General features: G+C 36.0%; 1 protein-coding gene and 1 pseudogene across 8 annotated transcripts in view; both read right to left on the bottom strand.

The window, feature by feature from the left end:
* Nucleotides 1-304: 304 nt before the first annotated feature.
* Nucleotides 305-3,819, bottom strand: LOC101081051 (annotated as a pseudogene).
* A 669-nt stretch (nucleotides 3,820-4,488) lies between these two features.
* Nucleotides 4,489-25,841, bottom strand: part of FAM214A (family with sequence similarity 214 member A) — a 115,124-nt gene continuing 93,771 nt past the window's right edge. For 6 of the 8 annotated variants that reach the window (XM_045059295.1, XM_045059298.1, XM_045059297.1 and 3 more), the window contains 6 exons: nucleotides 23,272-23,351; nucleotides 22,463-22,571; nucleotides 15,500-15,658; nucleotides 10,723-10,791; nucleotides 8,235-8,434; nucleotides 4,489-5,068 (listed from right to left, as the gene is read on the bottom strand). In XM_045059295.1, coding sequence (XP_044915230.1) covers nucleotides 4,915-5,068; nucleotides 8,235-8,434; nucleotides 10,723-10,791; nucleotides 15,500-15,658; nucleotides 22,463-22,571; nucleotides 23,272-23,351 — 771 coding nt within the window. In that variant the 3' untranslated portion in view covers nucleotides 4,489-4,914. Of the gene's footprint in view, nucleotides 5,069-8,234; nucleotides 8,435-10,627; nucleotides 10,792-15,499; nucleotides 15,659-22,462; nucleotides 22,572-23,271; nucleotides 23,352-25,841 lie in introns of those variants that run through there. The other 2 variants (XM_045059299.1, XR_002742932.2) reach the window with 2 other exon arrangements.

Genomic DNA, 25,841 nt, shown 5'->3' with positions numbered 1-25,841 from the left:
CTGGTGATTCTGATCCACACCTGCACAAGATTTTTCAGGCTTGGAACTTGGTAGATGTAAAAAAGCTTTAAAAAGACCAGAGGTCTTTTAGAGGCTTAGGTGCACTAGCTCAAGAGTTTGTACGAGTCAAGGAAATAATGTTCCACCACATCCATTCCTCAAGCAGCTGAGAGAGGAAATCCACCTACATCGTTGCTGAGATTGTAGCAAGGATCAAGAACAGAATACATTTACCCCCTTGTGGCTGCATTTTGCATTTTATTGGCCAGAGGGGAGGCGGCCTCCTCTATGTCACCAGCAGTTCTCACAATTTCTTCAGCCACTCCAGGCCTGGATCTTGGGGTCCTGGGGGTGGCTGGGCATGTCGGGCATGTCCCCATCATCTCAGAGGGGCACTGGATAGTTGTAGGATGTGGCCTGGTCAATTATGGTGGCATATTTGATGAAGGAGCTAAGGATGGGCAGAATTGTAGTGAGGCCTCCTTAGTGAAGGATGCAACCGGCACTGGTTCCTTAGCCCAGGTATCCTCGAGGAAGGTGGCACCAGCTTATTTTTTTAAAGATGTTATTTTTAAGTAATCTCTATACCCAGTGTGGGGCTCAAACTTAACCCTGAGATCAAGAGTTGCATACTCTACTGACCAAGCCAGCTAGATGCCCCAAGAACAGAATATACTTTTAATAAAAGGACGCTATAGGAAGAGCCTGGAAGATTCATTCGGGAAGTCAACTAAGCCACTGAGTGCCACAACCCCTGAGGATAAATGGTGATTTCTGAGAGCTAAGCCCAGGGAACAAAGATTACCTGAATAGGTAATACAGGCCAGATGACTATAGAGAGCAGTTTCAACCACTTGAGTACTGGCAATGGAACTTAGAAATTGGAGGATGCCACTTCTCTAGGGACTGAGATGAGAGATCTTTATATGAATTGAAAATTCAGACAGGAAAATTTTGAATGAATTTAAAATAATGATGAACAGTGGGGTCTAGAAGAAACTTCACAAACTTTCAACATTTTAAATCTCATAAAATATTTGCCACAATGTATTTCTAAACTTTACCTTAACTTTACTTGAGTGCCTCCTGACAGTATACTAAGTTGGATGGCCTCTGAGTTGGTTTAGGACATTCCTTCCTTCCTTCCTGAAGTCTTTTTAAGTCTTCCCCCTCCCCCCCCCCCCCAATGATTAATAGGCATGCCTTATATATGTCACTTATCACACACATATTATAAGCTGTATTGCCAAGAATATTGATGAAAAATATATTCTATGCCAGGCCATAAATACTAGTGGAAAGAATGGAAAAAGAGGCAAAATGCCCATGTAGTAGGGTGGAAAAGACATAAGCTTTAATTCAGATTTGATTCCTGATTCTTCTAACAGTGAGACTCTGGGCAAGCTCTTCAAGCTTCCTTTTCTTTCATTATAGAATATCTATACTCTCTGCAGTATGGCTGTAAGTATTAAATAACATATAAATTGTTTACAGTGCCTGGCACATTCATAGTAGGCATTCACATGTTCTCTTCCTCCTCCCAGTGTCCAAGTTTAAAATACATATCGTCAACTGTACTTCCATAATAAAAATTTTTAGAAAGGACATCTTTTTCATAGATTATCCATGATAGAGTAAAAGGGGCTGATTCCAATGCACATATAGTTTTAGGAATTGAGAATGAATTCCTACCATGATGAAAAGCCTTCTTCCCATCTAGACTGACACTGTATTCCTAGATCTAGTAGACCATATGGGGTGTCAAATCCAAAAGTTTAACAGTGACCACCTCTGTAAAATGATAGCTACAAGGGTGAACAGAGAAAGGGACTTTCATGTTTACATAATTATGTAGTGTGAAAATTTTTATAATGAACATATATTGCATGAATTTTTAAAATTAAGTTTGAAAAAGGATCACCACTTGATTCACAAACCTAAGTAAGAGTGAAGATCCTTAGAACGAAGCCTTGAAAGAGAAATGCTTTTCTTTCTTTCGGGCTGGGAATGACAAAGACCTGGTCTGGGGAAATGGCAGCAAGAAGGAACCTTCTTTTGGATGCCTTCCATTCAGTCCCCACCCATTTCATCACTATTTTTTTTTTAATTTTTTTTTTAACGTTTATTTATTTTTGAGACAGAGACAGCATGAACGGGGGAGGGTCAGAGAGAGGGAGACACAGAATCTGAAACAGGCTCCAGGCTCTGAGCTGTCCGCACAGAGCCCAACACGGGGCTCGAACTCACGGACCTGAGATCATGACCTGAATCGAAGTCGGCCGCCCAACCGACCGAGCCACCCAGGCGCCCCTTCATCACTATTTTTAATTCTCATCGGATAAGAAAATTCCCAAGGACTTTCTGCAGGTTGGTTGTGACTTGGAATTCTTCTTCAAAGCAAATTATTAGTATGACTCATTGGCTTAGAGTGCAGAACTGTCAAGTGAGCCTGTGGTAAATGAGGAGATCCCCATTACCTACCACAGGTGGACAGGTTGCCTGCATGCCAACAGTCAATCTAGGGACATGGTCTATGAATACAAAGAGGCGTGATATGGCAAGAGTGGTAAAGACTCTGCCTGTGACAAAAGACAGGTAGGAAAAGAACTATTACAATAGAGATAGTGCCAGGGCAAGGGAGAGCAGATTTGTACTTGGTCACCATACCTCAAGTGGAAAAAACATGGGCATAAAAGACCCTAAGAAGAAGAGGGACAAAATGCCAGCATGTTTCCCTTGCCAGGAAGGGCACAGGATGCAACCAGATGTTGCAATCATCTTCTTGAAATTTTCTTTAAAATACCCAGAAACAAGAAAAACCATGTACTAGCAGTAATTCTAGAAAAGTTGCAGTGAGGTATCCACATAAGAAGACACCTCTATCCAACATATATTACTAATTTTTGGATTACTGGAGAGGTCAAAGAATAACTTTTTTTTTTTTTTTAAGCATTTTGATGGTTTAACTACTTGGTGTTTTCCAAGTTGCACTCAAAATTGTCAATATTTACTTTGGTCAAATGAGTAAGTCTAGATACATATATTGGAATGCCAATTCCAAAAATCATGACAGAATTTAAGAAGGCATATTATCAATACTCTCACTCTATTCTCTCACACAGACCCAGAAAGGTTAGAGGATTCCTGGAGTCAGTCCCATCAGATGCTATTAGAGCTAGAATTACAATCCCAACATTTTGGGTCCTAATTCCATGTTGTTTTCACAGCCTGAAAATCAAGAATAAGTCTTGAAAAATGTGTGCCATCGAAAACTTTTTTTTAGCTTTATGGAATGTAAGTGGCCTTTTCTCTTTGAGCTGGTATTTTATTTATTTACTTACTTAAGAGAGAGAGAAAGAGAATGCACAAGCGGGGGGTGGGGGGGGGGGAGTAGACTCCATGCTCAGCAGGGAGCTGGATGTGGGCTCAATCCCACACCTGGGATTATGACCTGAGCCAAAGTCAAAAATCGGATGCTCAAGTGACGGAGACACCAGATGCCTCAGCAAGTATTTTAAAAGTTATTTATAAGAGGCTTCTTGCTGGCCACCCCACAGCCTGCAGTCACATACTCATCACTGGTCTGATTTCCCTTGAATAGTCTATCCATTATCTGGATCCCAATATAAGGACCTTCTCATCTCCACAATTCCAAAGCACTCACCTGGTCTTTGACTCCCAGGTCTCTTAGTGTGGCCTACTTGAGTAGTATGTATTCTCTAACCTGCACTTGTTGCTTTGTACCAGCATTCCCAGTATCTGTGCCTTGTCATCTGATCTGCTGTTGCCCACTGTCCCTGCACAAACATCTAAAACCATTCTTCTTTTTAGGGGGATGGAAGGAGGGCTTTTGATGCATTCAATCAATTCCCTTCCTCAGTGGTTTTCCTATTGTGACCCTGAGCAAGAACATGATAAATTTCTTTGGGGAAGAGGCTCAAGACATCTTCCTTCCCCTCTTGTCAGCTGTAAAGCTAGAATGGAAACTGTCTGATGGTTATCAGAAATTCACTTAATCACATGAAGATCTCATCTAAAAATAAAAGCCAAATACACGTTTCTTTGTTTTTGCGTATATTTACAATATAAATATTAATTTGTTTTCAAAGTACATATTTTTTTTTAACAATTTGCAAAAGTTATCTAGCATGGGACAGCAATTTAATGTAAAGCTTCTGTAGTAGCAATTAAGGAAAAATAGAACTGTTTTGGGAGTAAGGAGTTCTAGAAGGAATATGAATGGGCATAATGATCTGAATTTGCAAAGGGAATGTGAAGCAGCTTAGTCCACGTTGCACTGCCAAAAACAGCATGTTACAGGACTAGTATGTGAGATAGCAACCAGGATGGGATATTGTAAAAACTAAACCTTGGAGATATAAAAAGTACACATGCTTGCATAGTGCGTTAATCTTAAAGAAGCTCAACATTTCATTCTCATTTTCAATAAATTAAATGAATAGTACTTAAAACACATCACACACAAAATTAAAGACTTGTGCATATATTTTGGATTTCAACATTAATGTCAAAAATACATAGTATGATTTTACATAGGATTTGTGCTACATTAGAACACTAGAGACAAACATCACTTGAGTATTAAGGAAAACATTAAATATTAAATAACTGAGAAATAAAATGTGTAAACACTAATCTAATTGGGGAAGGGGGGGTTGCTATTGCAACACGTCCAATGAAGTGGTTTCAACAGTACAAAATGGATTAGGACATGAGTGTTTCCAGTCTACTTGGAATATGTGGATCTCATTCCAGGAATCCTTTAATAAAAACTGGTCCAGGATAACAGGAGAGGATCCACCCTCCTGGATGTTAATTGGTGCACTCCGTTCTATGCTAATTTTTACTTTCAAACTTGGGTACTGAGCGAACGCTTTAAATTGTCACTCCTTATCAACATCTTGGTGAAAACTGAGGGTTTGTTGGCGATTCAGTGTAAGATTTGAGTTCATACGCAGCACCGCTATCAACTTCCATTGACTTTCTAGAGAACAGGAGCCGTACATCTCTATGGAGGTAGATCTTTCCAGATTTAGAACTCTGGAACCTAAACAAACAAAAAGATGCATTATTTCAAGGAATGAGTCTTTAAAATAAATAAAGTTCAGTAAATTTTGAAAGCAAGGAGTCTTGCTACCAATATTAAGAGTAACTGTTTAACAAGATACTTAGTGTTACATTGCTAAAGTATGTGCTGCTATTTAAGTGCCTCTTCCTTACTATTCCCTAAACATCCCATACTCCCTTTCCTTCTTACAATGTCAGAGATATTTTTTTATTTACATAATCTCTACATCCCATGTGGGGTTCAAACTCATGACCCTGAGATCAAGAGTCACATGTTCCTCTGACTGAACCAGCCAGGTGCCCCAGAGATGTTTCTTATTTCTATAAAGCTTGTTTCACATGTGATCCTTTTTTTTTAAATCTCTGACACCATAACACATGCACTTTCCCTTATCTACAATGTCAAGTTTCAGTTCACATCAGTCAATTATACTACATTTGGGCTTTGCAGCCCTAGCATCTTACAGTCACACAGACTGCCTTATTTCATATAACTTGCCCTCCCCCAGTTGTGAGTACATTAAAATGGATTCCACACTTGAGAAGTCACCACAGAAAATAATCAACTACTGAGGACAATTACTGCTATCATCAGTAATGGCTAGCTAATAAAGCCTAATCATCATTAAAAAGACAAAAATTTGTAGTGAAATGAAAATGGTTATCAATACTGTATATGGAACTGTATTCCCTGCTAATACCTGTAACATAATACAGGGTGCTGGAGTCTTTTGTCATATAAACTTATCTGGCAGACATTCAAACATATCCTTTTGTGCTAATCTCTCTGGTTTACACTTTGCATAGCAGAAATACTCTTTGGGTTTATGAATTTTACTCCTAAATTAGCCTGAAAAATCTGGTGACCAGTTTTATGTGAGCTGAACGCCAGCTCACTCTTTCAATCTGTCTGAAGTTTTTTCACCTTCTCAATCTGAAGGAGAAAAATGAGAGCTTTGGGAAGTATACCATACTCATACATATATATGGTATACTTCCCAAAGAGGTTTCTTTACAGCATTTAAAGTATCTAATCACTCTGTGGGGATTATATAAAAGCTGGGGTAGTTCATGTTTACTTTGGAGAATGTTGGTTATTTATGGTGGTTAAACTTCAAGAGGAATGGTATCAAATGGAAGTTTAGAGAGAGTTGAATTTTATCCTAGCTTGGGCTGGGATCTATTCTTATGGTCTGCTATTTCATACCATTTCTCTTTTTAAAAAAGTCTTCAGAGTCTGTTTTCAGATTTTCATTCTCACAATCTGTATACATTCACATTAGGCTCATGTCAGGTAGTGTAGAGTTGGGTTTAAAAACATTGCTCCAGTTCAACATGTCCTTAGGATGTAGAACACCAGACAGAAGACCCCAGGATAAGCAGTACTATGTGGGAACCCATTAATAGACTTTTTCAAGTATGGGGTTAAGTGGACAGCTCAGTCTTCATGTACTCCTGATGACCACAAGGCAGATCTCTTGAAAAAAAGCTGGCAGTCACCATTAGCAGCAGATTAAAGAGGTCTTCTGCCTGCGCCCTGGATGAGAGGTGCCTCCTCCTCAAGAATAGGATCTTTGAAGTAAGGAGTTAGGCTAAAATGAATTACTGTCACTGATGTGGTTAAGAACTTACTATAAATAGCATCTGAAAATTACGAAGAACAAAGTTACAGGCAAAAGACTATTCAGCTCTCTCCCAACCAACAGATTTGCTCATTGCCTGCGAACTGCACTAGGATTTCAGGGCCACAACCTTACCCCAGGATACTGGCAACACAGACCTCAAGGGCAAATGGTTTTTCAAAATCTAGTGCTGTGACCTGGGTAGTACAAGTTAGAGCAAAGGTATTTCTGATGGAATTACCAGAATATAAACTCTATGAGAAAAGAGATTTTCACACTGCTGTTTCCCTAGTACCCAGAAACATACTCAACACATAAATACTTGTTGAATGAATGAATGAGGGTTAAAAACTTCCCTGCCCGATACAGTAGCCACTAGCGACATGTGGCTACTGAGCACTTGAAATGTGGCTAGTTCAAACTGAGTTGCCCTGTTAGTATAAAACCTATACTTGATTTCAAATATTTAGTGCAATAGAAGAGCATAGAATAACTCATTCATAATTTTTATGTTGATTATATATTCAAATTACAACATTTGGGAATATTGGGTTAAAGGAAATATATTAATCTTTCCTGTTTCCTTTTTAAAATTTTTTTTATTTCGGGGAGAGTGTGAGTGGGGAAATGGGGGTAGAGAGGGAGAGGGAGAGAGAGACAGAGATTATTAGGTGGCTCCATGCTGTGCTGAGCATGCACCCTGATGTAGGGCTTGATCCCATGACCCCTGGGATCATGACCTGAACTGAAATCAAGGTTGGACACTCAACTGACAGAGCCATTCAGGCACCCCAATCTTTCCTGTTTCTTATTTTTTTCTATCACTTTATTTTTATTATTTTTAAATTTTTTAAATATTTATTATTGAGAGAGAGAGACAGGGCACAAGCAGGAGGCACAGAGAGAGGGACACCCAGAATCCAAAGCAGGCTCCAAGCTGTCAGCACAGAACCCAACGGGGGACTTGAACTCATGAACCATGGGATCATGACCTGAGCGGAAGTCAGACATTTAACCAACTGAGCCCCCCAGGCACCCCTCTTATCACTTTTTTTTAATGTGGCTACTAAAAAATACAGAACTACATATACGGTTCATATTACAGTATTTTTAAGATTTTATTTTTAAGTAATCTCTACACCCAACATTAGGCTCGAACTCACAACCCTGAGATCAAGAGTGTCATGCTCTACAGACTGACCCAGCCAGGCGCCCCCGTATTACAATTCCATTGAACGGCATTGATTTAGAAAATGTGCTTCACTGCCCCAGATATGTCAGAATTTGTTTTGATATAAAATATTTTACATTACATAGCTATAAATGAAAAGTTCCTTAATTCAACAAGTAACAATGAATGAAGGAAGATATGCTGTGTTTTCTGCATCTTGGCATATGAAAAGTTTCCAAATTAAGCAAATTCTAAGGGGGCACTGGTCTAGAGTGACATGTGTTAAAATAAACAAAAAAATTTGGAGTTGTTCTTCTGAAGTAACATATTTTCATATTTATTGGAAACATTACCTCAGATGTATGAGGTAGCGCAATAACCGTTCTTCTGTATGTCGGATGTTCTCTTTATTAACGCTTCTCTTCATTTCTTGTTTAACAGGTACAGAAAAAGTTCTTTGTCGTAGGAATGTCTGATGATTAGCTGGCATATCTCGTAAGTCATATATCACAACAAACATCTTCACCACAGTCTTATTAGGGTTAAATAAGGTCTGAAGAAACAATATAAAAATTTTTCTTAAAAAAGTGATTTATTGAGTTGATGCAAAATAATTGTGCCAATAATAAAATAGACTTTTTAATAAGAAGTTAATCCCACTGGATATAATTTAGTTTTGGGAACTAAAGTTAATAACATTTTAGAAGTTTATGAAGAGATATTCACTATTTTAAAAAACGGTTCAATTTATTTCCTGTAACAAATCAAAATCTTTAGTCACAAATTTCCTATTACACAATATAAACTTTTACTCTTTGTTCAGATTTTTACAAATGCTTCCACTAAAGTAAGCAAAATACACCCTTACTGGATTAAAAAATTCCAGTTCACTTATTTCAAACATTAGCTTTATTAAAGTGTGTCAAACCCAAAGTACTCAAAACAGAATGTTAATTTTCATCACATTTTGATAAGTAAATAGAAATTGTTTTAAAATAAAAAAGCTAGGTAAAACTAGACTTTTTGGTATACTAGGTATGTATAGTTACTATAAAATTAAAAACATGTTCTAAAGAGACTTTTTCTTATTTGGAAAATTTTCCAAGTTTAGAAAATAAGGTGTATTATTAGCTACCAAGTAGACTAAATAATACTTCATGTTCTTACAGTTGGATTCGTTTCAAAAACTGTAGTGTAAAATCATCAATATTATAATAGACCAAAATATGTATCCTTAGTTAAGACTGAATTAAATTCAATTGATACTTGGCTATTAATAACCAGAGGAATATTATTTTTTAAAGTACTAATTTTTAAACAAGATCCCAAGCTGCTGATCTGACTTTAACCAAATTACCAACACATCAATAGGTAACTTGGTGCCCGTGCTTTCAGAAGCTCATCCGTGGCACTGGACATCACTCACTGAATCAAAATGAGAAATATATCAATATTATGATCCAACTTTTGAAATCTAGTGAGTCTTAAGATTAAGGCTAATACATTCAACAACCACAACAACTAGCAAGCTAAAAGTTCAAACCATGTTGATAAATAATTAAACTATATAAGGAATGAAAGACACACCTAAATTTCAGATTTAAAATTAATCATTAAAGTTGGTAGTCCTCAAACAAAGGGGTATGAACGTGCTGCCTTGGGATTTATGCCTCATTATTATGACAACTGATAGCTAGCTTTTCCATGCTTTCACATGAACTACATAGCCAAGGGCAAGAAAACAAGATGATTATCACTCTTTTTAGTTCAAGAAATCCATTTAACATAAAAGTCTTACTTTAATATGCAATGATTCTTCCTCAGTGAAATTATATATATATACATATATGTGTGTGTATATATATATATGTATATATTGCAATATGTGCACACAAATGTATCACATAATACCATGTTTCATCCCTGTGTGATGTGAACTAAGCAAATGTACAGAAGACTCCTTGATGTATTTGAACAATAGTGATGAGTAAAAGTGGTCTGGTGAAGCATTGATCACATTGAGGCCAAAAGGCATAAAAAGGCTTGTTGAATTAGACCAGATCCTGAGTATAAGGAACTTAGCTAGACTTTTTTTTTTTTTTTTTTAATTTCAACTTTCTTGAGGTATAACTGACAAATATCAGTTAGATTCTTGTCAGTCTGCTAGAGCCAGCTTTATAATATACTTTTGGGCATGTAAGATTATCCTGGGTCTGACTTGGAGATGAACCCAATTGTAAACTGGCCTTGATATCAAATTACTCTTCTGAAAAACCAAGACCAACGATGATGAAGGACTGCTTTGGGCTCAAGGAATTCTCCTGAGCCAAAACTAGATCAACACCTACACCAAAAGGAAAGATGCTTTCTCTGCCCTCACATCTGTCAGACTACATTTCTACTTGGCGTAACCATTTTAGTAGGTTAATTTAGAAATTATTACACCAGGGATAATATAATTTTGTTTCCCAAGTTTTCCTGCCAAAGCAATACTAGCATTTGAGGTTTCCTTTTAAATAGGTCAATCTCAGTCTGACTAACTATATTAAATAGAAGGAACTAGTAAAGTTCTAATTACATTGAAAACAGCTCTATTTAAGTTACGTAAACTGTCATATACTATTTTTCTAAAGCATTCACCTTGATTAGATTATTAATGTTTTCCTTTTATGGAGGTCCCCACATGGCCATTCCTGGGGCAGAGCAGGGAAACTCCAAAGAAAGCTGCAGCCCCACTGTTACTTACCAAAGTTGTTGCAGCAGCAGTAGCAGGAGAAAGGGCTAAGTTCTATATGTATGTGAGAGAATGATTATTGCAATTGTAGACTATAAAACACATACCACTTGTATTGTTCCTGAAGGAGGTACTCGATAACCCCTTTTACCAAGGGACTCTAAAGTAATCACACCCTTGAAATAAAAGAAGACAAATTGAGTACAAACTGATGCATATGTATATGAAAGGCTAAAATAAGTATAATAAATCATGTAACTACTAAAATTTTAGAATTCTATTTGTATGCAAAAACATTCCCATCAATAGATACATTCTGAGTATGAAATATTGAGGGCCCCACCCAAAAGGAAATAATTTACTGTTCTTCCTGCAGATGTTGAAATAAATAACATTACACTGTTTGAAATTTCCATTAAGATATACAATATAGAAGTTCCTTAAAAAGGAAATACAATTAGAAGACAAGATTATTTTCTTGTATCATGTGGAAAGAGAGAAATGAAAAAGCAACTAATTTATTGTTCTTTGGACATACAAAAAGTAAAGAATGCAGAAGGGTCTAAGTCTTAGCCAATAGTGAAGTAAATTCTTTAGTCAGTGAGTTAAATTACATATATGGATTTCTGACTAGAGATAGACCAGCATAATCGGCATCACCTATAAACTTGTTAGAAATGCACAATTTATGGCTTCTCCCTAGATCTATCAAATCAAAGCTGTAGTTTTAAGATCCTCCAGATGATATCATATGTACATTAAAGTTTAAGAAGTACTATACTTCCCTATACTAGAGAACATAGTTTTCTGAGGATGTTCTAATCACTACAGAAACCCAAACAACGGGAAGCACGTATAAATTAAAACAAGGAAAGCTAGAATTGAATATATGCAAGTTTCTAGAGAACTAAGATGACCAAATGACCACAGGTGGTAACTGTGATATTTAATTCTTAGAAGGGGGGCTGTTTCATTGGTTTTAACTGGGGAAATAGTTTTGAGTAGTTAAGTAGAATAAATGCATGCTCTGCATTTCATATCCCATCATTTTACATTGTACATGACCAAACATGTCAACTGAAGTAAATATAAAACAGGACTGTCCCATCAGACATTTTTGCTGGATTTGTAAGAAAGACCAGGGTTGGTGGGTAAAAAGAAAAAGTGCACAAAGGTGAAAAGCAAAGCCAGACTCTGCTATGTGAATCAAATGCCATCCTTAGACTGTTAAATTAACACATTAATATTAGGAAATGTTTGTGGAAATGGGCACTGAAAGGACATACGTTGTTCTTGTCTAATGTGATTTACCGCGTGGTCATTTAAAGCATAAAAACAGCATATTAACAAACTGCATCTCTAACCAAAATAATAATGAAGCTTTAACAATTTCTTATGATCTGCTTTATGTGAAAAAAGCTGTGACATATAATGCCCCTCTTCTTCCTAGTTCCAGGAAAAAAAAGTAAAATATATCCAAATAATAGCTACCTTTCATAATCACAGTGCTATAGGCAATACATTACTGTGCTTTCCTTGCCTCCTTCCCCTAAATACGTGTAAGAAAACTGGTGGGGCAAAAACTACTACTACTAAGCCTATGCTTATTTCCTTTGATACATACAATTCTAATAGTTTTCAGAACATGGTAGCAATAATTAAATCAATTTATAAAGAGTATGTGTATTTTTAAAACTTTATAGGTTAAGCCAACACTTCACAACCATCTCTAAGCAACCTAAGATCAGTAGGGGCACTAGCAAATTACAAATTTTAGACAGAAATTGGGAAATTATTTGGAATTTTATTATTTATTATTGTAATTTTAAGTAACTTAATTATTTAATAATTATTTTTAATAATTAAATTTATTTTAGTTGGTCAGAATATTCATGTTTCTACCTATAAAAGTTACTGTACTTATTGTATTTATTTTCTTAAGGTTTATTTATTTTGAGACAGAGAGAAAGCACAAGCAGGGGAGGGGTCAGAGAGAGAGGGAGAAAGGTGGGGAGAGAGACAGAATCCCAAGCAGGCTTCCTCTGTCAGTGCAGAGTCCATTGTGGGGCTCAATCCTACCACCCTGAGCCAACGCTTAACCAACTGAGCCACCCAGGTGCCCCAAAAGTTATTTTATTTAACATAAAGAAGAAAAATACATTTTGTCTGGTATTTAAGGATGGAAAAGAAAGATGAAGATAAACAGAATTAAAATCTTACACAAAAACTCCACAAATTACTCTGCTATAGAGAATATGCATGCAGTAAGTAAAACTGAAAGAAGTTTATCTTAATTTGGTGAATTACAAATAGAGAAAGATAACGTATGGTCTTGTTAATCTGATGATAATTGAAGTCGTACCATGAATTTACCACTGGCATGCCTTCTTTAGACCATTCTACCTGGTTCCACCATTCAATAGTTTCTAAACAGTGACATGTTGCTATGTAACAGTTGGAGAACATTTTTACCAGTGATACCCAAATTGGAGAGAGATATTATGTGGCTTTTTGAGTTAATCTTTAAGGAATTATTTCATGAAAAGTCCTGTACCAGTTCTATATCACAAAAACAGAATTTTCTGTACATAATATTATCTTTTGTGAGTCATTTGTATTATTTGTGATGACAGGTCCCAAGGTAACAAGTAGGAATTTGGTATCTCAGTTCTGCTGGTCTGTGATATATATTATCAAAATGTGATCAGTCCTTTAAAAACACACTAAACTACAAGAACGTAAATAAGATTCCCTAAATAAATATGATTAATTTTATTAATTTATAGTAGGAAAGATTTGTGGTCTAAGATTTGGACTGGGTCATTTGCAAAAGGAACCCATTCCTAATGAATAAACTAACTTAGAAAAAATTTAATTGCAAAATGGAAAGTTTACTAAAGAATATTATCAAAGAAAAGTAAGTCAGGGATTCTTTAATGTTTGCTTATTTTTGAGAGAAAGAGAGAAAGAGAGAGAGAGAGAGAGAGAGAGAGAGGGAGGGAGGGAGGGAGGGAGGGAGGGGGAGGGGCAGAGAGAGGGAGACAAAGGATCTGAAGCAGGCTCTAGGCTGTCAGCCCAATGCTGGGCTCAAATTCACAAGCCATGAGATCTATGGCCTGAGCCGAAGTTGGATGCTTAACTGAGTAAGTCAGGGATTCTTAAAGGACAGACAAACTCAACTCAATAACCTGATTTCATACTCTTTCTGGTATCTATTCAAAAGTTATAACCATTTGTGTGTACTTTCTAGAGAGAGTGACAAAACTCTTTATCATTTAATCCTATCTTTTTATTTTTTATTTTTATTTTTTATTTTTTTAAATTTTTTTTTCAACGTTTATTTTTTTGGGACACAGAGAGACAGAGCATGAACGGGGGAGGGGCAGAGAGAGAGGGAGACACAGAATCGGAAACAGGCTCCAGGCTCTGAGCCATCAGCCCAGAGCCCGATGCGGGGCTCGAACTCATGGACCGCGAGATCGTGACCTGGCTGAAGTCGGACGCTTAACCGACTGCGCCACCCAGGCGCCCCTAATCCTATCTTTTTAGATGTCAACCAAGGTCAAGATAAATGCTGTTCTACTCTTTAAAAAGCATAGTTCAAATTCTCTCTTCCTTGTTAATTTCACTCAAAAATATTTATTTGAGCTGATTTCAGTCATTCACTCTTTTATCTTGTTTCTAACCCACCTTGATGGTCATTGGGGGCTTTGTACATTAATGACAGATTACAATAAATGAGCAGACACCATTATGTATTCTCATTCGAAGTATGAAACACTGAAGTATGAAGCTCTTCATTTTAAGAGTAAAATGGAGTAAGGCTAAAACAACTTTCCTTAAGCCAACAGGGCCAACAATGAGTAGGCTATATTGAAGTCCCTAAAAATGTGTAACTTCCTTTCCTTTGTTGTCTATTACATAGATTTCTCTTTTCACAACCTTTAGTTCTTTCTTGAAAATCTAGAAGGTTGTGGAGAAGGATATTAGAGGAAGCAATTGGGCCAAGTGGGAAGCTAGAAAATTCAAATAGCAAGGCCAGGGCTGTATATTTCTATAACTATAGCAGTCTGTATTTCTCAAAGTAAGACCTAACATGAAAACACAGATGTGACCCCTTATTTGAGACCATTACTGTAAACTATGTATAGAATTGCAGGGTTAGCCACTTCTCATTCTTTGTCTTTTATAAAAGGGCTGATACCAAACATGCACCAAAACTCAGTATCATTTTTGCAGTTAAAGGCTTATTTTATTCTCAAGTGATCAGAATAACAAAATGGGAAAGACGTAATCATGGGATCATTGAGTCAAAACTGTGCTTTTACTTAGCTATCCTACTCTCCACTAGAACATCAGGGTGGAAAACAGAAATAGCTAGTATTCTAAACAACTCTAGGATTAGAAAAAAATGGTCTCCAAACAAACAGCATAAAGAGAGTGAAAGAGTCTCACTGAAGACTTAATAACTCAACAAATCTTTACCTAAATCTTCCTGAAATGAGGATCACATGTGAAGGCAACACTCATGGGACCAGAGTATATAGTAAGTACTTGAGAATTTGTCTGAATTCAGCAAGATATGAAATCATAGTGTCACTAATAAAAGTTTTATCATGTTTTTAAATCACATAGAAACAAGAAAATTTTCAGCAGATCCTCAAATGCAAAAGAGGATATTTGTTGTTAGAGCTAGCTCAGAAAGAAGTTGTGAGATAACATGTCAGTACTTTTGTTTCTATTCAGCCTTCAATTTTCTCTTAGGAAATGCTTTATGTTTTCAAGTATTACCACAATGCAGTATTAAATTTCTTTAAATTTAAAGACACTTGCGATTTAATTGGTTGATTTTAGCAGACAGAGACAATTTTTTAAAATACTTGCCATATAAGGAGATGGAGCATTATCATCTGAAACACTGTAGAATGACACTTCAACTGGAAGAGTCAAATGTGTGGGGCAGAAAATACCACTTGCCCCTACCTCAGCAGTAAAACCATCAACAATGCCAAGAGGATCTAAACGATAGTTCAAGACAGACTCCTGGAAGACAAAATAAATTTTAAGAAACAAATTTTAGAAGTTAACACATTCATTTCTTTTTTCATTTAAAGAAAAACATTACTATGATTTCTGGTACCAAAAAAATAGTTGCTACTCAAACAGAATCCAACAATATGTTAAAAAAATCATTTCTCACTATCAAGTGGGATTTATTCCAGGAATGCAAGGATGGTTCAGTATTTGAAAATCAATAAACATGATAGTCACTTCAATAAGAAAAAAGATAAAAATTATATGATCATTTCAACAGATGCAGAAAAAGCATTTGATCAAGTACAATATCTATTCATAATAAAATCCCTCAACAAAGTAGGTTTAGAGGCAACATACATTAACACAATAAAGGCCTTAAATAAAAACCCACAGCTAAAATCATACTCAGTGGGGAAAAACTGAGAGCTTTTCCCCTAAGATCACGAACAAGACAAGGGTGTCCACTCTGAAGTCCTAGCAACAGCAATCAGACAACAAAAAGAAAAAAAGGAATCCAGATTGGTAAGGAAGAAGTAAAATTATCACTCTATGCAGATGACATGATCCTATATTTAGAAAACCCTAAAGACTCCACCAAAAAAACTACTAGAATGATAAATGAATTCAGTAAAGTCTCAGGATACAAAATCAGTGTGCAGAAATCTGTTCCATGTCTATATATTAATAAGGAAGCAGGAAAAAGAGAAATTAAGAAAACAATCCTACTTAAAATTGTACCAGAAATAGTAAGATACCTAGGAATAAACCTAATCAAAGAGGTAAAAAGACCTATACTCTGAAAACTATAAAACAATGATGAAAGAAATTAAAGAGGACACACGAGAAATGAAAAGATATTATATGCTCATGGATTGGAAGAGCAAATATAGTTAAAATTTCTATATTACCCAAAGACATCTGCATATTTAATGCAACCCCTATCAAAATAACAACAGCATTTTTCACAGAACTAGAGAAAAAATACTAAAATTTATATGGAACCCTAGAAGACCCCAAATAACAAGAGAAATTTTTTAAAGTTTATTTTAAGAAAGAGTGCAAGCAGGGGAGGGGCAGAAAGGGGAAGAGAGAGAATCCCAAGCATGTTGACTCAAACCCATGAACTGTGAGATCATAACCTCAGTGGAAATCAAAAGTTGGACACTTAACTGACTGAGCCACCCAGGTACCCCAACCAAAACAATTTTGAAAAAGAAAAGCAAAGCTGGAGACATCATAATTCCAGACTTCAAGTTATATTACAAAGCTGTAGTCATCAATATAGTATGGTACTGGCACAAAAATAGACACAATAGATCAATAGAACAGAATAGAAAACCCAGAAATAAACCCCCAACTATATGGTCAATTAATCTTTGACAAGGGAGGAAAGAAAATCCAGTGGGAAAAAGACAGTCTGTTCAACAAATGGTGTTGAGAAAACTAGACAGCTACATATGAAAGAATTAAAGTGGACCACTTCGTTACATCATACACAAAAATAATTCAAAATGGATTCAAGACCTAAATGTGAGACACCTAAAACCATAAAAATACTGGAAGAGAGCACAAGCAGTAATGTCCCTGATGTCAGCCACAGCAATATTTTTCTAAATATGTCTCCTGAGACACGGGAAATAAAAGCAAAAATAAACTATTGGGGCTACATCAAAATAAAAAACTTCCGCACAGCGAAGAAAACAATCAACAAACCTAAAAGGTAACTTAATGAGAGAAGATATTTGCATACGACATATATGATAAAGGATTAGTATCCAAAATATACAAAGAGCTCACACAACTCAACACCCAAAAAAAAATAATCCAACTAAAATATGGGCAGAAGATATGAACAAGCACTTCTCCAAAGAAGTCATATAGGTAGCCAACAGACAAATGAAAAAATGCTCAACATCCCTCATCATTAGGGAAATGCAAATCAAAACTACAATGAGATATTGCCTCACACCTGTCAGAATGGCTAAAATAAAAAACACAATAAGTGTTGGCAAAAATGTAAAGAAAAAGGAACTCTCTTGTACTCTTGGTGAGAATCCAAACTGGTGTAGGCACCGTGGTGAACAGTATGGAGGTTTCTGGGGTGTCTGGGCAGCTCATTCGGTTAAGCCTCCAACTTCAGCTCAGCTCTCACAGTTTGTGGGTTTGAGCCCCATGCTGGGCTCTGTGCTGACAGCTCAGAGCCTGGAGCCTGCTTCAGTTTCTGTGTCTCCCTCTCTCTCTGCCCCTCCCCTGCATGTGCTGTTGATTCTCCCGCTCTCAAAAAATGTTAAAAAACAAATTAAGAAAGAAAAAAACAGCATGGAGGTTCCTCAAAAAGTTAAAAACTAGAACTACCCTACAATCCAGTAACCACACTACTAGACATGTACAGAAAAGATACAAAAACACTATTCAAAGGGATACATGCACCCTTGTGTTTACAGCAGCATTATTTACAATCACCAAATTATGGAAGCAGCCTACAATACATGAATGTAAGATATAGGGTGTGTGTGTGTGTGTGTGTAAGTATCTATACACATACACACAGTTATACTGCTATATATATATATATATACATATATATATATATATATATATACACACTGCTACACACACACACACACACACACACACACACACACACACACACACAAACACAATGAAGTATTATTCAGCCATATAAAAGAATGAAGCCTTGGCATTTGCAACATAGATGGAGCTAGAGAGTATAATCCTAAGCAAAATAAATCAATCACAGACAATTACCGTATGATTTCACTCATGTAGAATTTAAGAAACAAAACAAACAAGTAAAGGAAAAAGCGTTAACCCAAGAGCGTTAACCCAAGAAGCAGACTCTCATCTATAGAGAACTGATGGTTACCAGAGGGGAGGTGGGTGGGGGGATGGGTGAAATAAGTGATGGGGATTAAAGAGTGCACTTGTCATTGAAGAGCATAGGGTAATGTACAGAATTGTTGAATCACTACATTGTACACCTGAAATTAATATAACACTGTATGTTAACTATGTTGGAATTAAAATCAAATTAAATTAAAAATAAAAATAAATGACAGGTTAAACCTAAAAAAAAAAGTTGCTACTATTTTCAAGTCCTTATTCAGATGTTCATTTGAACCGAAATCAACTTTTCTCTCTCAATCTTCTACAATCCTATGAAGTTTGGCCTCCTCTCACTATTCCAATGCACACTGAACTATCCTTAAACTTCACCACTGTTCAAACCTAATTATTTAATATGTTATTCTTATCTCTGTAAATAAAACTATGTTCTACCAGAGCAGGTATAATAGAAATTTTCTTACCCTTCATAGAGCCTATTCAAGGTGCTAGACACAGAGAAGCACTTAAAATCTTGTTAACACTCTCAAGCTCACTTGATGACATAATCACTTTTAACAATTTAGTGCTAACTTGCTACGTGTGAGAAACATTTTAGGGGCACCTGGCTGGCTCAGTTAGTAGAGCATGCAACTCTTGATCTCATGGTTTTAAGTGAGCCCCATGTTGGGTTTAGAGATTACTTTAAAAACCTTAAAAATATAAAGATTTAATATTCTTAAGATGTCACTTTTCCACATATTGACCTATTATCAACGCAATCCAAACAAAATCTCAGCAGTCTGTTTTGTAGGAATAGGTAAGCTAACTCTAAAATTTACATGATGAAAGGGAAAGGAACTACAATAGTTGAAGCAATTTTAAGGAAGAATAGGGGTGCCTGGGTGACTCAGTCAGTTAAGCATCTGACTTCAGCTCAGGTCATGATCTGGCAGTTTGTGAGTTTGAGCCCTGCGTTGGCCTCTGTGCTAACAGCTCAGAGCCTGAAACCTGTTTTGGATTCTGTGTCTCCCTCTCTTTTTGCCCCTCCCCCATTTGCACTCCGTGTCTTTCTCTCTCTCAAAAATAAACATTAGATTTTTTTTTTTAAAAAGAAAGAATAACATGTTAGAGAACTCACATTAGTTCATGTCAATTCTAAAATAATTGGGCATTCATGTTCATAAAAATGAAACTGGACTATAAACTACATATCATATATAAATCTTAACTCAAAATGGATCATACAACTAAATGTAAGAGCTAAAACAATAAAACTTGTAGGCAAAAAGTTTTGTGACCTTGGGGTCAAGCAAATAGTTCTCAACCACGGTACATGTGTCAATGTTTAGAGATATTTTTTACTGCTATACCTGGGGGGTAAGGGGCAGACAATGGTACTGAACTCTAATGGACAGAGGCCAAAGATTCTACTAAATATCGTATAATGCATCAAACAGATCCCATAACAAAGAATTATCTGGCTCAAATATCAATAGTGCCATGGTGGAGAAGTGTTGGGTTAGATTTTTCAGATGCACTATCAAAATTAAGATCCATGAAAGAAAAGAATAAATTGGACATTTAACAAAACTAAAATTAAAATCTATTGCTCTTCAGGGGCGTCTGGGTAGCTCAGCTGGTTAAGTGTCCAACTCTTGATTTCTGCTCAGGTCATGATCCCAAGGCCGTGGGCTGGACGCCCACATTGGGCTCCATACTGAGCGAGTAGCGTACTTGGGATTCTCTCCCTCTGTCTTTCTCCCATGCTTGCATTCCCTCATTCTCTCTCTCTCAAAAAACATAAATGAAAAAAATAATTATTTGGAAAACATTATGTGCTTACTTGGGAAAGAAAAGCTAAATGATAAAGCACAGAAAAGAGGCTCAACAGTATGAGTAATCAGGGAAATACAAATTAAAACCACAGTTCAACAGCATTGCAAAACTACTAGAATGATTAAAATTAAAACGACTGACCCATGCAAACACTGGCAAGGATGTGGATGATCTAGAACCCCCATACACTACTAGTAGGAATTAAACATGGTATAACCACTTTGGAAAACACCTTGGCAGTTTCTTAAAAGAAGTTAAAGATATACCTACCATACTACCCAGACATTCCATTCCTAGGTAGTTACCCAAACAAAATGAAAACTTATGTCCACACAAAAATGCATCCATGAATATCCACAGCAGCTTTATTTGTAATAGCCCCAAACTAGAAACGACCCAAAGGCCTAGAATCAAGTGAGTAAATAAACAAATAGTGGTATATCAATATAATGGAAATAAAAAGAAATAAACTCTTGATACAAAGGACAACTATAAATTAAAGAGAACTTATGGGTTGGACAGTCTCAGAACTTCTCTGTATTTTTCTACTGAAGTCAAGTGAAAATATATGCATATCTGCACAAATAACATTCCAATGTACTGATCTTTTAACCATCTTCTCTTTCCTAAGGCTTTCACATATGAGATGCTCTTTTTCCCCACTCACAAATTTTCTTTTACTACAAAGGTTGCAGAATAAGTGATACTCACAATGGCCTCATGCCATTTTAAAATGACAGAGAATAGAGAGTTCAACAGTTCTGAAGTAACCTTAAAAGTGACTGGAAAAGAAATCAACTTATAACTATTTTAAAACTTTGAAAGACAGCTTCAAAATCAAATACAGTTTTAAATACAGCATACTGTTAACATATCAAACTGCCATAACTCCAGTAAAGCTATTTAAATTAAAACTACTAATTTTACATTATTTTCCCATAAAAAAACCTCACCAATTAAATTCACTTTTATTTATTTATTTTTTTTATTTTTATTTTTTTCAACATTTATTTATTTTTGGGACAGAGAGAGACAGAGCATGAACGGGGGAGGGGCAGAGAGAGAGGGAGACACAGAATCGGAAACAGGCTCCAGGCTCTGAGCCATCAGCCCAGAGCCCGACGCGGGGCTCGAACTCACGGACCGCGAGATCGTGACCTGGCTGAAGTCGGACGCTTAACCGACTGCGCCACCCAGGCGCCCCATAAATTCACTTTTAAAACTCCATTTACAGGCTTATGTTTCAGGTTGTTTTTTTTTTTAATTGATGTGCAGTTGGCATACAATATTAGTTTCAGGTGTACAACATAGTGATTCAATGTTCAAGGCTGTTTTCTAATTAAAGGTAGCTAATCCAATAGTACACTTGATCCCAAGTAGAAATATTCTTATTAAATAAAATAATAGCACATTATTGGAGACTAACCATTCCATTTTTTAAAATAATCTTATTTTAGAATAGTTTTAGGGGTGCCTGGGTGGCTCAGTTGGTTGAGCATCCTACTCCAGATTTTGGCTCAGGGTCATGGGATCAAGCCCCATGTTGGGCTCTGCGTCAAGCAAGGAGCCTGCGTAAGATTAAGATATTCTCTCTCTCTCTCTCTCTCTCTCTCTCTCTCTCTCTCTCTCTCTCTCTCTCTCTCTCCCTCCCTCCCTCCCTCCCCCCCCTCCTCTGCTCTGCTTGCTCTCCCTTTCCCAAAAATAAAAAGAGAATAGATTTAGATTTGCAAAAGAGTTACAAGTATAGTACAAAAAAAACATTTGATTTTGAAAATTAACCTCCTTGATCATGAAGGGGCTCCTATCAGTCCACCATCCTCCTTCCTGGGACTCAGAACCAGTACTATCAGGTAAGGTGTGGTCAAGTCCCTTCTCTGGCTAGAGTAACAGACACCTCACTCCAGTTTACCTAAGTCCTCTAACTCCCCTACAAGGTACCCAGTTATAAGATGGCAGTACCAACAATTCTAACTTCACTTCTCACAGAAAGGAAAAGGGAAAGATTTCAAGGCTTTGAAAAAATACAATCCATTTATTTATTTCCCTTTCACAAACAAATGACATAAATAACACCCTAGGTCTAGGTTAAGAAACTTCAACTCTTAAAATAGTTTTCAAAAACATTACCTCAAAATTTCCTAAGAGACTAAGACTTGTTATGGGTGGAGCACTAGAACTCAGAAATGGTTTTTCATGAATATCTGGATCATCTTCAGTGTTTAAACACGGTCGATGACTATTAAAAAGAAAATCAGCAGACAAACACATTAAGCACAGTATTTTCTAATTTATTTTTTGTATAAAATTAAATTAGGAGAATTTGATCCATTTTACTTAAACTACATGATAAAAAATTAATCCAACCAAATTTTAAGATATGAAATATCTAGTTTAAATTCCTGATTAGATTTTATGGTCTTTGTTCTAATATTTGACAAAAAAAAATATAAGTAATATCCTAGAAGGTTTCAAGGCAGAATTTATATCACATAGTGGCATCTGCTAGAAATATATAATGCAGTCTTCTTTATCAGTCTTCATTTTCAGTTAAAAATGAGAATATAAAGGCAAAATTATGTGACTAAAGAAAATAAGGAGAGTATTATTTGTCAACATGGACACATTTCCAAGGCTTTTTTTTTTTTTTTTTGCAAAGAAGTGTAAGGTAAAGGAGGAGGTGAATGACCAGAAATATTCAAACTTACTTAAGTGCTAAAACCAATGTATTTATTATGATGACCAATATACACTAGCTACTCATTGTCTTAATTTCTCCCTTCATCCTTAATAACTGTGTGAAATTAATATTGAAAATGATACCCAACTAGAAAATAATATTCCTATTAGAATTGTGATTTTTAGAGTAAACATTTATTACACAAGACTAGAAATTAGTATATTATTTCAAATACACAAATCAGTTTTAATATAAATACCTTCCAGATGATAAGCTTTTCAGATGCAGTAATGAAGAATCCAAATCAAAGCAACCTGATTGTGTCTTTCTTTGAGGAACCTAAGGTCAAAACAATCATTTGTGATATTTAAAAAGACTGTAATTTTTCCTTGAATTGATAGAACACTTTTCAAATGAAAGTTAAGCATATTTTACAAATACTATAACTTCTCCCCAGTCTACTTATAATCATACTCTTTATTACATATTGTCCTTATTTCTCATGTTATTAACTGGTAGAAAAAAAATAAATGATTAGGTTTTGACTCTTTAAGAAGCAGAATGTTTTTTCTAAAACAAAATCTTACATGGAATCTCAATATATAATAAGACTTATACTTTTTTACTTTATATACAGTTAACCCTCTAACAACACAGGGATTAGGGGGCACTAATCCCCCCCGCCCAGCCTCTGCAGTTGAAAATCCACAAAAAGTTTTGGATCCCCAAAAACTTAACTACTAATAGCCTACTGTTGACTGGAAGCCTTACCAACAGCATAAATAGCCAATTAACACATATTTTGTATGTTATATGTATTCTATACGTGTTGTTCAAGGGTCAACTGTACTTCTGTATTTTATGAAGGGAGTAAAAGACTTAGAGCTTTCAAATAAACAACAACAAAAAAAATAAATGGTGATGGGAGCCTGGAGTCCTGCCAACTCTGCTGCTCCTTTGTCCCTCCCTACCCACTGTGCATTTCTAAGAACTCTGGGGCTTCACAAAGAATAGGTTTGAAAAATACTGCTCCAGATGTTCAACCACCATTGTATACCACACATTACATTTAAGACCATGATCCAACCACCATCTAGCTGAAAATATCCTAAAAATAAAAGACCCAAATGTAAACTAAAGTTAAAATCACATACAACATGCAAGTTAAAAAGACTTGTTACTAGAATAAATATGTATTGTATACAGTACATTCGTCATTAAGAAAAAAGATAATACTGAATGTCTAAGCAATCTCAATATTTTTGAGATTTTCATGAGTGCACCATGCTATTTTTTGTAGCTTGAACTTAATTGGGGGCACCTTGGTGGCTCAGCTGGTTAAACGTCTGACTCTTGATTTTGGCTCAGGTCATGGTCTCACAGTTTCCTGAGTTTGAGCATTGACCCTGCAGAGCCTGCTTGGGATTCTTTCTCTCCCTCTCTTTCTGTCCCTCCCCTGCTTGTGCTCTCTCTCAAAATGAACTTTAAAAAAATTATATATAAAAAAAGAACTTAATGTGAAGTTCTCAATCTAAATTCTCATGTCTTCAATTCTGAAAAGTTCTTTACCTTCATTTCTTCTGATACTGCATTTTCTTTGTTCCACTTAGTTCTACTTTTAGAATTTGTACTACACTTCTATTCAGCATCTCATTTAATCCTCCATGGCTCTTCCATATTTTACCAACTCTCTTCCTTTCTGTACTTTATTCAAGATACTTTCTTAGCATCTGTCCACCCATCACTACATTGCTATACAGCTGATTCTGATTCAATGTTAATCCTTCTGTATTTGTAGGCACACATGTTGTGTGTGTATACAGCAATTAAAATATTTTTCATATTTAAAATTTCTATTTAGTTTTTTCAAGTTCATAAGTCCTTGCATCCCTACCCCCTGTTTGTACCTGTCCCAGCAGAGGCATTAAACCCTAGCACTATATTAGGTTCAGATATCCCAGAGGGCCATAATTTGCCTCATATGAGTATTTGGAGATTTATCTTTCTTTCTCTTACATTATATTATGTACTTAAAGGTTATATCAGGTATTATATATTATTTTTATTAAAGGTTATATTCTATCCATGATTTCCGTCTTTGAGGAGGAAGAGTCTTTGTAGATGAACTCAGTCTACCATGCTGAACAGAAGTCTACAATGCTCTTTTTATCAGTATGATGCTGACAAATCTTTTTTCCTGATCACTTGGGTCTTTCGAAAGCACCTCATACCTAGGTCAAATGTTTGGGGTTATTTTAAGTTGTTTGGAATTCAGCTTCTCTAAGACAAACACCTAAGGTCCAAGTTATAAATTTAAATTCAAGGTCTCTTATTCAATAATTATTTTTTGAACGTAGGCCAGATATTGTATCCTTAGAGTTTACTTAAAAAAACACAGATAAAGTAGGGTGACTGGGTGGCTCAGTCAGTTAAGCGTCCAACTCCTGGTTTTGGTTTAAGGAATGATCTCACGGTTTCATGAGTTTGAGTCCTACATTGGGTTCTACACTGGCAGTGCAGAGCCAGCTTGAGATTCTGTCTCCCTTTCTCTCTGCCCCTCCCCGACTCACACTGTCTATCTCTCCCAAAATAAATAAATAACTTAAAAAAAAAAAACACGCAAAGCACCAAAAATTATCTTCTATCAGTAGCAAAATATATATGCTTTTACTTCTCCCTGATATTGATCACTTGACTCAGGTTTAACTGAAATTGCAGGTATACCAGCTAACAACTGATAGCTTACTATGTGTTAGGAATTATATTAATCATCCCCATAATACTAAAGCAGACATTATGCTAGGGTGAAGTCAGGGTGATTCCAAAGCA

Source organism: Felis catus, chromosome B3 (assembly GCF_018350175.1).
Source record: "Felis catus isolate Fca126 chromosome B3, F.catus_Fca126_mat1.0, whole genome shotgun sequence".
In the NCBI taxonomy this organism is placed as follows: domain Eukaryota; kingdom Metazoa; phylum Chordata; class Mammalia; order Carnivora; family Felidae; genus Felis; species Felis catus.
Note: the sequence above shows the minus strand (reverse complement) of the source record. Positions and strands in the feature narration are given on the sequence as shown.